Source organism: Geotrypetes seraphini, chromosome 2 (genome assembly GCF_902459505.1).
Source record: "Geotrypetes seraphini chromosome 2, aGeoSer1.1, whole genome shotgun sequence".
Classification (NCBI taxonomy): Eukaryota; Metazoa; Chordata; class Amphibia; order Gymnophiona; family Dermophiidae; genus Geotrypetes; species Geotrypetes seraphini.
In genome coordinates this window covers 314,955,245-314,967,293 of record NC_047085.1, presented here as the reverse complement: position 1 = coordinate 314,967,293, position 12,049 = coordinate 314,955,245, and the positions used below count along the sequence as shown (strand labels likewise).

At 46.4% G+C, this 12,049-nt stretch overlaps 1 protein-coding gene across 1 annotated transcript in view; it reads right to left on the bottom strand.

Moving 5' to 3' along the window:
* The window catches only part of MTURN (maturin, neural progenitor differentiation regulator homolog), a 64,935-nt gene extending 59,578 nt beyond the window's left edge, over positions 1-5,357 (bottom strand). Inside the window, exon 1 of the mRNA XM_033930052.1 lies at positions 4,790-5,357. Coding sequence (XP_033785943.1) covers positions 4,790-4,951 — 162 coding nt within the window. The 5' untranslated portion in view covers positions 4,952-5,357. The remainder of the gene's footprint in view (positions 1-4,789) is intronic.
* Positions 5,358-12,049: the final 6,692 nt, after the last annotated feature.

Below are 12,049 nucleotides of genomic sequence, written 5' to 3'. Positions count from 1 at the left end.
GTAGGTACAGTTTAGGGGTGGGCAACTCCGGTCTCCAGGGCCGGAATCCAGTCGGGTTTTCAGGATTTTCCCAATGAATATGTATGAGATCTATTTACATGCACTGCTTTCAATGCATATTAATTGGGGAAATCCTGAAAACCCGACTGGATTCTGGCCCTCGAGGACCGGAGTTGACCACCCCTGGTTTAGGGGGTGAAGAACTTATGTGCATGACAGAAGAGCGGGACTTGGGTGTGATTGTATGTGATGATCTTAAGGTGGCCAAACAGGTTGTAAAGGTGACGGTGAATGCCAGAAGGATGCTATGGTGCATAGGAAGAGGTATGGCCAGTAGAAAAAAGGAGATATTGACACCCCTGTATAAGACTCTGGTGAGACCTCATTTAGAATATTATGTATAATTCTGGAGACTGCATCTTCAAGAAGATATAAAAAGGATGGAGTCGATCCAGAGGAAGGCTACTAAAATGGTGCATGGTCTTCATCATAAGGCGTATGGGGACAGACTTAAAAAGATCTCAATTAGAGAATGACATGGGGGACAAATTTTTCTCCATCCCGTCGAGTTCTTTTCCTGTCCATGCCCCATTCCTGCAAGCTCTGTCCTTATCTGCACAAGCCTCAAAAACTTCAAAATCATAAGTGCTTGAGATTTGCGAGGTTAAGGAAAAGCTTACTGGAATGGGGCAGGGCCAGCGACAAAACTCACGGAGACGGGACAGGGAAATTGAGTTCCTGTGGGGACGGGGAAAAATTTGTCCCCATGTCATTCTCTAATCTCAATATGTATACTTTGGAGGAAAAGCAGGAGAAGGGAAATATGAGAGAGGCATTTAAATACCTATGTGGCGCAAATGCGCATGAGTCAAGCTTCTTTCATTTAAAAGAAAGCTCTGGAATGAGAGGGCATAGGATAAAGTTAAGAGGCGATAGAGCCTAGGGAAATACTTTTTTATAGAAAGAGTGGTAGATGTGTGGAACAGTCTCCCGGAAAAGGTAGTGGAGATAAGAGACTGTCTGAATTCAAGAAAGCGTGGGATAGGCACGTGGGATCTCTTAGAGAGAGGAAGAGATTAATGGATACTTTGGATGGGCAGACTGGATGGGCCATTTGGCCTTTATCTGCCATCATGTTTCTATATTTCCATCACCTCCAATAGGAGGAAATTCCACACTTTCACCTACCTTTCTGTGAAAAAGTTATTTCCTGAGGTTTCCTGAATCTATCCCCTTTTGCCTTTATCCTATGCTTCCTCATTCCAGAGCTACCCTTCAGTTGAAAGACTCGCCTCATGAGTATTTAAACATCTATAATATCTCCCTTCTCCCACCTTTCCTCCCAAGTATACAAATCAAGACTTAGAGTATATGGCGTACACAGGTTAGGGGAGGAAGAAGACTGGCTGGGAGGGGAAGATTATGGATTGTATAGATCAGCGATTCTTAACTCATAGTACACGTACCCTTAGGAGTACACGGCACTGGCCGCCGGTGAGAATACTGCCTGCCCACCTGCCGAAGCCGCTGCAGTGGATTCCTCCTTCCTGCCCTCTACCCACCTGCCAAAGCTGCCGTGGATCCCTCCTTCCTGCTCACCGAAGCTGCCACCGGAGATCCCTCCTTCCTACCCCTCCAACGTCAGAGCCGATGTCAGAGGAAAGTCTTCCGGGTCAGTAGGGGGGTCACTAGTTACCTTGTTCGAGCCGCACTTGCTCTTTCTGCCTTCAGCAGCACTTGTTGCAGGCAGTAGTTCACATACTGCACATAGCTGACCCGGAAACCTTCTCTCTGACATCAGAGATGACATCAGAGGGAAGGCTTATAGGTCAGCCAAGTGCAGGGAGTGCGGCTCGAACAAGTAAGGGGACATGATCTTTCTGGGACAATGGGAGAAAGGAGGGAGAAGTGTGTTGGCCATGGGAGGAGCATGATTTTGGGACAAAGGCTGGAAGGGGGCACGAGTTAAGACACAGAAAAGGGAGTGAGCATGAACATGGGACACAGAAGGGAGGGAGGAAGGGAGCACTAACTTGGGACATAGGATGGGAATAGAAAGGTAGAATTGTTGGACATGAGTGCGAGGGAAAGATGGTGCACATGGAGAAAGGAAGAAAGAAGAAAATTGGGAATAGAGAGAAGAGAGAGGTAGAGCGATGCATGGGGAAGAGAAGGATGAGAGGAAGAAATGGTGGTGGAGAGGGAATAGAGGGACAGATTGAAGGGGATGCAAAGGGGGAGGAATGCTGGACATAGTGATGGAGGGGGAGATGGAGAGGTAATAGGAGAAATGTGCTTGGGTGAAAAATTCTGCACATAATCCAGAGGATAAGAGAGGGAGAAATGTTGGATGTGGCAGTAGAAGGGGTGGAAGAAATGCCTGGATCTCTCAAGACAGACAGGTTATCAATGGAGGTGGAGGAGAGAGGAAGAAAAGTTGGACTCATGGAAGGACAAAGAGAGATGATGGTTGGGAAGGGAATGAGGTGCGGAGGAGAGGAAGCATGCAGGAGGCAGAAAGAAATATTGGATGCACAGTCAGAAGGAAGTGGAACCAGAGACTCATGAAGTCACAGACAACAAAGGTAGGAAAAATGATTTTCAATTTAGAGATCAAAATGTGTCAGTTTTGAGAATGTATATATCTGCTGTCTATATTTTGCACTATATTTGTCTATTTTTCTATAGTTGTTACTGAGGTGACATTGCATATTTTAGAGTCATCTGCCTGAAAAAGGCCCGAATGATAATTAAGATTTTCTCTGCGTACAGTGTGCTTTGTTATACGAAAAATGGATATAAGAAATTGTATTACAATTAGTACTATCATTATAGGGTGGTGGTCAGGGGCGGGATTGGGTGGGGGTACACGGTTGATATTTGTCAGAATTAAACATAGAAATAGACGGCAGATAAGGGCCACGGCCCATCTAGTCTGCCCACCCCAATGACCCTCCCCTACCTTTCTCTGTGAATAGATCCCACGTGTCTATCCCATTTGGCCTTAAAATCAGGCACGCTGCTGGCCTCAATAACCTGAAGTGGAAGACTATTCCAGCGATCAACCACCCTTTCAATGAAAAAGAATTTCCTGGTGTCCCTGTGCAGTTTCCCACCCCTGATTTTCCACGGATGCCCCCTTGTTGCCGCAGGACCCTTGAAAAAGAAGATATCTTCTTCCACCTCGATGCGGCCCGTGAGATACTTGAATGTCTCGATCATGTCACCCCTCTCTTTGTGTTCCTCGAGTGAGTACAGCTGCAACTTAACCAGCCGTTTCTCATACGGGAGATCCTTGAGTCCCAAGACCATCCGGGTGGCCATTCTCTGGACCGACTCCAGTCTCAGCACATCCTTACGGTAAAGCGGCCTCCAGAATTGCACACAGTATTCCAGGTGGGGCCTCACCATGGATCTATACAATGGCATAATGACTTCAGGCTTACGGCTGACGAAACTCCTGCGTATGCAACCTATGATTTGCCTTGACTTGGATGAAGCTTGCTCCACTTGATTGGCAGTCTTCATGTTCTCACTGACGATCACCCCTAAGTCTCGTTCTGCTTCAGTTCTTGTTAGGATCTCGCCATTAAGGGTGTAAGTCTTGCATGGATTTTGGCTGCCCAGGTGCATGACTTTGCATTTTTTGGCATTGAAGCTGAAAAATGCAAAGTCATTAGGGGGTACTTGGCTTGAAGAAGTTGAAAAACACTGGTATAGATGGGCCAGAATGGACTGGGAGGCATAACATGAGTGGTTTAAATGGGCTAGGAATTAGGATGGTAATGAGAGACTGGTAGGGCTTGCAATACTACCCCTAACATGTCTTTTACCCACAAGCCTTCCCCTGTGTGGCACCATCTGCTGTGCTCTTTATTTAAACCCAAAATATGCAAACAGAAAAGAACTTGCTTTGCAGAGTAAATCCAAACAATAGAAAAAGGCAAGTGTGATGTCCAAATCCAATCACAACAAACTTTATTGTATGAATACAACAAGAATTCAAGTTTTGGCTCACTATAATGCTATAAGGCATCAATGTCTAGCATAACAAGTATAATATCAGACAGATCACCATCAAAGGAATCTAAAAGTGTAATTAGATGAGCAGAATCTCTTATGTACGAGTCAATTTTAGGTATACAGGGCCTAAGAAAATGGTCCACAAAAAGTAAAAGGAGTTCCAGAGCTGACTCATTCCCTGAGCTTTAATTTCCTTTACATGGACTTGGCAATTTGTAGTGAGTCGAGCTCTCCCTAATCATTTTGAAAAGTATATATACCTACAAATATCTGTATCCTCCATGACATCCCACTACCAATGCCCCTTATAACATTCTCCGATGCTGTTGCACTGCATACCAACAGGCCAGGGAGGAAAATTGGTGGACAGGAAACCGGGGGGAGGGGGAAAACAGGAAAACGATGAAGACACTTACAAACCCCTCCACTAGAGGTGGCCAACAGCCTCTTCCCATTTCCCCCACCCCCAATCCTGTCTTCATCGCCACAAGGCCCTTCCGTTTTCATGGGAGCTGTCCAGGCCACCAGCCTGCTGTTGAGTAGCTTCAAGGCCAATGTTGGGGCCGTCTTCCCTCCCATGTGCTGAGCGCCAGTGGCCACACGTGTACACCCCCACCAAAGCCACTTGGACTGAAATAGCATAATATGTATACGTCACACATATAATATTCATGTGTCTAGCTCTCCGTTTTCCACCAAATGCTAAACACATACGCCCTTCCCACCACACAATCGCACATGATGAGCCACCCCTGCAGATACTTACAAAATTGTCCCCGCAGCCGTTATCAGGACAGAGCACGTAGAAAGAGACGCCAGGGTCTGCGTAGAAATCCATCCTCCTCTCGGTTTCCTCGGTGGCAATGAGCTCGAAGGGGGTGTTGGAGCACCATTTGTCCGCAGCGTCCGCCAGCTGCTGGAAATCCATGCTCGTCACTCGGCGGCAGCGGCGCCCCCTCCCTGCTGTCTGACTGCCCGCCTGCCTCCCCTGCACTGGGGGGGTGGGGGGGGGGTGATTGAGCTGCGGGTATACGGCGTTCAGGCTTTTTTCAGCAGCGATAAGCACAGCTCAGCATTGTGCGCTCACCACTCCATGGTAGGGCTGCTGCACGCTGTAATGCTGAGGGGGGTGGGGGCCCCCTCTCGCCCAGCGCTCACACCGCACCGACTACACGGCTGCGCAGCCGCTCCTACTCCTTGACTTGTTTGTGGCTGCTCCAGAATGCTTGTGATCACAATCGCCGTTCAGAACGCACACGGCGCGCGCCCGTCCGCTTCGATGACGCCACAAAGGCAGCTCCCAATCGCCGCCGGATTACTGGAACTGTGGGAAGCTAGGATTCGGATTGTTTTCTTGAGCCTTCTTTCCGGATGATGTGTTGTTGTCTTTGACTGACCTCGTTCTTTATTGGAAAATGCGAGTAAAAGGAGCCTAAAAACCATTCTATTCTTGCATGCCTATGAGGTCTCTCCAAGTTCCTGCGTACCATCTTGGACTGATTCCTGCACTGAATATTTCACTGGCTGTCTATTATCTATGGTCTGAAATTAATGCTATGTGTGTCCGTTGTAATTTTGTACTAGAAAGTGGGATCTGTCTCAATGTCTGTCCAGCTTGTAGGGATGGGGCAGGGACAGGGATAGAACTCCTGTGGATGGGGATGGAGATAGATCGACAAATTTGTCCCTGTGTCATTCTGTACTTTGCAGAATGCAGAATAGAAATGTAAAATAAATAAATGAGCTGATAGGATGGAAGGACATAAGAGGAATGGAAAGACAGTGGTCCAAGCTAAAAGGAGCTTTAAAAATGGTTACCGACCTTAATGCAAAGAAAATACATAAAAATGAGAAAATGGTTCTCTAAACTAGTGGCTGAGAAAATAAAGGCAAAAGAGTTGATGTTCATGAAATATTAAAAAAAACAAAAACAAAACTCAAGAAAAGGAGCACAGAAAGAAATACCAAATGAAACTGAAACAAGCTAAGAGAGAGAAGAGCAAAAATGACTAGAAATGTAAAAAAGGGAGACAAACTTCTTCAGGTATATTAGTGAAAGAAGGAAAATGAAAAATGGAATTGCAGTAGTGAAAAAAGCTATAAAACTGCTATGTGGAGAGTGATGAGGAAAAAGCAAAGTGCTAAACAAATACTTCTGTATTCACAGAAGAAAATCCTGGAGAAGGACCATGATTGGTTGGCAAAGATACATATAAGAATGGAGTAGATACACCATTCATGGAAGGAAGTTGAAAAATTGAAAGTGGACAAAGCCATGGGACCAGATGGGATCTATCCTAGGATACTGAGGGAACTCAGAGGTTCTGGCAGGTCCATTTAAAGATTTGTTCACTAAATTCCTGGAGACAGGAGAGGTTTTGTGGGATTGGAGAAGAGCAGATGTGGTCCCTCTTCACAAGAGTGGTTGCAGAGTTGAAGCAGGAAACTGTAGGCCCCATAGTTTTAGAAATTCATATTACTCTCTAATATTTGGTAGTGGTGTGCCTTAGGGGTCAGTATTGGGGCCCATTCTAGTCAATATATTTGTGAATGATATTTCTGAAGGCTTAGAAGGAAAAGTGTGAGTTTTTGCAGATGACACAAAGATTTGCAACAGTAGATGCACTGGAGACAGTAGAAAACATGAGAAGAGATCTAAGAATGTTGGAAGAATGGTCTAATGTCTGGCAGTTAAAATTTAAGGCAAAGACGTGCAGAGTGATGCACTTGGGTAGTAAAAATCCAAAGGAGCTGTAAATGCTTGGGGTGAGAAGCTGATATGCACGGACAGGAAGAGGGACTTTAGTGTGATAGTGTCTAAAGATCTCAAGGCTGTGAAACAATGTGACAAGACAGTGGCCATAGCCAGAAGGTTAAGGATGCTGGGCTGCATAGAGAAATCACCAGCAGAAAAAGAGAAGTGTTGATGCCCCAGTACAACTCATTGGTGAGGTCCGCTTGTAATATTGTGTTCAGTTCTGGAGGCCGTACCTCGCTAAGGACGTAAGAAGACTTGAAACAGTCCAGAAGAAGACAACAAAAATAATATTGGGATTGCACTGAGAGACATATTGGAAGAGGCTTGAATACCTGAATATGTATACCCTGGAGGAAAAAAGGGATAGAGGAGATATGATACAGACATTTAAATACTTGAAGGGTACAAACAAATCTATTTCAGAGATAGAGAAGTGGTAAAACTAGAGGACATAATATGAGGATGCAGGGTGGTAGGAATAACATCAGGAAATATTTCTTCACAGAAAGGGTGGTAGATGCCTGGAATGCTCTCCCTACAGAGGTGATGGAAGTAAAAATAGTGACTGTGCACACTATACAGCTACAGTTTACTGTACAGTCTTTATCTCAAGGTTTTGTGCTGAAAGCAAGGATTCCTCTGGCATCTGTAAGAGGTTCCTATTCAGCCAACCCCTAATTCTGTAATCTTGGTGTCACCAGCCAGACTTTAAATTGATTGAACAGTTTCTTTAATAATGGAGCAAAAACAAAGAAAGTCAGATGGATTCAATGCAGTTCAAGCCTGTCACATATCTTCTCACTCCACCAGCATGTCAAAGTTAAGCTGGGAGTGTATCCACCTTGTGGAAAGGGACACCATCTCCAGACTTAAATAAAAGCCTAAGCTGTAATAGATTGTTAGAACCAAAGGGTTGAAAAAGTCTGGTGGGAGAATAATGCTACACTTAGGTTCTCATCCAGCCATGTGCTCTGCAATATAGCACAGTTACTTACCGTAACAGGTGTTATCCAGGGACAGCAGGCAGATATTCTTGACTGATGGGTGACGGCACCGACGGAGCCCCGGTACGGACAATTTTAGAGTGATTGCACTCTAAGAACTTGGAAAGTTCTGGTAGGCCGCACCGCGCACGCGCGAGTGCCTTCCCGCCCGACAGAGGCGCGCGGTCCCCAGTTAGGATAAGCCAGCTAAGAAGCCAACCCGGGGAGGTGGGAGGGACGCAAGAATATCTGCCTGCTGTCCCTGGATAACACCTGTTACGGTAAGTAACTGTGCTTTATCCCAGGACAAGCAGGCAGCATATTCTTGACTGATGGGTGACCTCCAAGCTAACAAAAAGAGGGATGGAGGGAAGGTTGGCCATTAGGAAAACAAATTTTGCAAAACAGATTGGCCGAAGTGTCCATCCCGTCTGGAGAATGCATCCAGACAATAATGAGATGTAAAAGTATGAACTGAGGACCAAGTAGCAGCCTTGCAGATTTCCTCAATAGGAGTGGAACGGAGGAAAGCTACAGATGCTGCCATCGCTCGGACTCTATGGGCTGTGACAGAACCTTCCAGTGTCAGTCCGGTCTGAGCATAACAGAATGAAATACACGCTGCCAGCCAATTAGACAACGTACGTTTAGAAACAGGACGTCCCAAGTTATTCGGATCAAAGGACAGAAAGAGTTGGGGAACTGATCTGTGTGGTTTCGTACGCTCTAGATAGTAAGCTAGAGCCCTTTTACAATCCAAAGTATGCAGAGCCTGTTCCCCAGAATGAGAGTGAGGTTTCGGAAAGAAGACAGGCAGAACAATGGATTGGTTGAGATGGAATTCAGAGACAACCTTAGGGAGAAACTTTGGATGTGTACGCAGAACCACCTTGTCATGATGAAAGACCGTAAAAGGTGGATCTGCAACTAGTGCATGTAGCTCACTGACCCTCCTGGCAGAGGTAAGAGCAATAAGGAAAAGTACCTTCCAAGTGAGAAACTTGAAAGGAGTGGTAGCCAAAGGTTCAAATGGAGGCTTCATTAAGGCGGAAAGAACCACATTGAGATCCCAGATAACAGGAGGGGCTTTAAGAGGTGGTTTCACATTGAAAAGACCCCGCATGAACCTGGATACCAGGGGATGAGCTGAGAGAAGTTTTCCATGGACCGGCTCATGAAAAGCAGCAATGGCACTGAGGTGGACTCTGATGGAAGAAGACTTAAGGCCAGATTCAGACAAAGAAAGCAAATAATCCAACAATGTCTCCACTGCCAAGGAAGTGGGATCAAGATGATGAAGAAGACACCAGGAAGAAAATCGTGTCCACTTCTGATGGTAACATTGCAGAGTGGCTGGTTTCCTGGAGGCATCTAGAATGGAACGAACAGGCTGAGACAAAAGAGTATCATGAGAGGTCAGCCCGAGAGATACCAAGCTGTCAGGTGCAGAGACTGGAGGTTGGGATGTAGAAGGGTCTCCTGATGCTGTGTAAGCAGAGAAGGAAACAGTGGAAGAAGAAAAGGTTCCCTGGAACTGAGTTGAAGTAGAAGGGAGAACCAATGTTGCCTGGGCCACCTCGGAGCAATCAGAATCATGGTGGCTCGTTCCCTCTTGAGCTTGAACAAGGTTCTTAACATGAGAGGCAGAGGAGGGAAAGCATACAGGAACAGATTGGACCAGTCGAGGAGAAATGCATCCGCTGCCAGACGGTGAGGAGAGTAGAGTCTGGAGCAGAATAGGGGCAGCTGGTGATTGTGAGGAGCTGCAAAGAGGTCTATCTGAGGAGTGCCCCATTGAGCGAAGATAGACTGTAGAGTGAAAGGATCGAGTGTCCACTCGTGAGGCTGGAGAATTCTGCTGAGCTTGTCCGCTAAGGAATTCTTTTCTCCCTGAATGTAGATAGCTTTCAGAAATAGATGGTGATTTATGGCCCAAGTCCAGATCTTCTGGGCTTCCTGGCACAAGAGGCGAGAGCCCGTCCCACCCTGCTTGTTGATGTAGTACATCGCAACTTGATTGTCTGTGCACAGAAGGAGAACTTGAGGAAAGAGAAGATGTTGGAAGGCCTTGAGGGCATAATACATCGCTCTGAGTTCCAGGAAATTGATGTGATGCTTCTTTTCCTGGGCTGTCCAAAGGCCTTGAGTTTGGAATTCGTTCAAATGAGCTCCCCAGGCATAAGGGGAGGCGTCGGTGGTGATGACTAGTTGATGAGGAGGTAGATGGAGCAGAAGACCTCTGGAGAGATTTGAGGATATCAACCACCATTGTAGAGACTGACGAAGAGATGATGTGACAGATATGTGACGTGAGCAAGGATCCATCGCTTGGGACCACTGGGTAGCTAGGGTCCATTGAGGAGTGCGCAGGTGAAGACGTGCGAAGGGTGTGACATGAACTGTGGAGGCCATGTGACCCAAGAGTATCATCATTTGCTTGGCAGAGATGGAAAGTTGTAGAAGCACCTGCTGACACAGATATTGAAGCATTTGAAGACGGTTGGATGGCAGGAACGCTCTCATGAGGACTGTGTCCAAGACAGCTCCGATGAATTGAAGTCTCTGAGTGGGGATGAGATGAGATTTGGGTAGATTGATCTCGAACCCCAAAAGTTGAAGAAACCTGATGGTTTGGTTGGTGGCCAGGAGAACAGTCTGAGATGAATTGGCCTTTATCAACCAGTCGTCCAGGTAAGGAAAGACCTGAAGGTGGTGAGATCGTAGAAAGGCAGCCACCACAATCAGACATTTGGTGAACACTCTTGGAGAGGAGGCAAGACCGAAGGGCAGCACCTTGTATTGGTAATGACAACGATTGATCATGAAGCGTAGGTACTGTCTGGAGGCCAGATTGACCGGTATATGAGTGTATGCTTCTTTGAGATCGAGAGAACATAGCCAGTCGCCTTGATTGAGAAGAGGGTAAAGAGTGGCCAGAGAAAGCATTTTGAATTTCTCCTTGACCAAGCATTTGTTTAGATTGCGAAGATCTAGAATGGGTCTTAGATCTCCTGTCTTTTTGGGGACTAGAAAATAACGGGAGTAGAATCCCTGGCCTCTCTGATCTAGAGGAACTTCCTCTATGGCGTTCAGAAGGAGGAGGGATTGAACCTCTTGAAGAAGGAGGGAAGACCGAGGAGTGTTGAAAGCAGACTCTCTTGGCAGACTTTGGGCAGGAGGTGACTGAAAGTTGAGAGAGTAGCCGTGGCGGATGATGTTGAGGACCCACAGGTCCGAGGTGATGATTTCCCAACGGCTTATGAAATGTATAAGGCGTCCTCCTATGGGCTGTGGAAGATGAGTAGAAGGAGGAAGATTGGCTATGTCCAGGAGAACCAAGTCAAAAGGGTTGAGTAGGTTTTTGTGAAGGAGGAGGTTTCACCTGCTGCTGTTGCTGAGCCTGTCTAGCAGCTGGTCTTTGTTGTCTCTGACGTCTAGGCTGTTGTGTAGTCTGTGGCAGAGGACGAGCCACAAATCTTCGTTGGTAGGCCGAGTGCTGACGAAAAGGCCTGGTAGGTGGAGTTGCTTTCTTAGTTTTAAGAAGAGTGTCCCACCGAGTTTCATGAGCCGAGAGCTTTTGAGTAGTGGAATCCATGGAATCTCCAAACAGCTCATCCCCCAAACAAGGTGCGTTGGCTAGCCGGTCCTGATGATTGACATCAAGTTCGGAAACTCGAAGCCAGGCTAGCCGTCGCATGGCTATTGACATAGCTGTGGCTCTGGAGGTCAGTTCAAAAGTGTCATAGATTAATCTAACCATGAACTTACGAAGCTGCAAAAGAGAGGAACAAGTTTGGTGAAAAACAGATTTCTTCCGGTCAGGGAGATATTTCTCGAAAAGAGCCAGATTCTGTATAAGCTGCTTTAGATAGAATGCGAAATGGAATGCGTAATTTCCTGACCGGTTGGCCAACATCGCATTCTGATACAGCCTTTTTCCAAACTTGTCCATGGATTTACCCTCTCTGCCAGGAGGGACTGAGGCGTACACACTAGCCCCCTTAGACTTTTTGAGTGTGGACTCAACTAAAAGGGACTCATGAGGTAGTTGGGGCTTGTCAAACCCAGGAATGGGAATGACCTTATACAAAGAGTCCAATTTGCGGGGAGCTCCAGGTACAGTTAAAGGGGATTCTAAATTTTTATAAAAGGTCTCTCTCAAGATATCATGGAGAGGTAACTTAAGATATTCCTTTGGAGGCTGGTCAAAATCCAATGCATCTAGAAAAGCCTTGTATTTCTTTGACTCAGCCTCCAAGGGGATGGAGAGAGAATCACACATTTC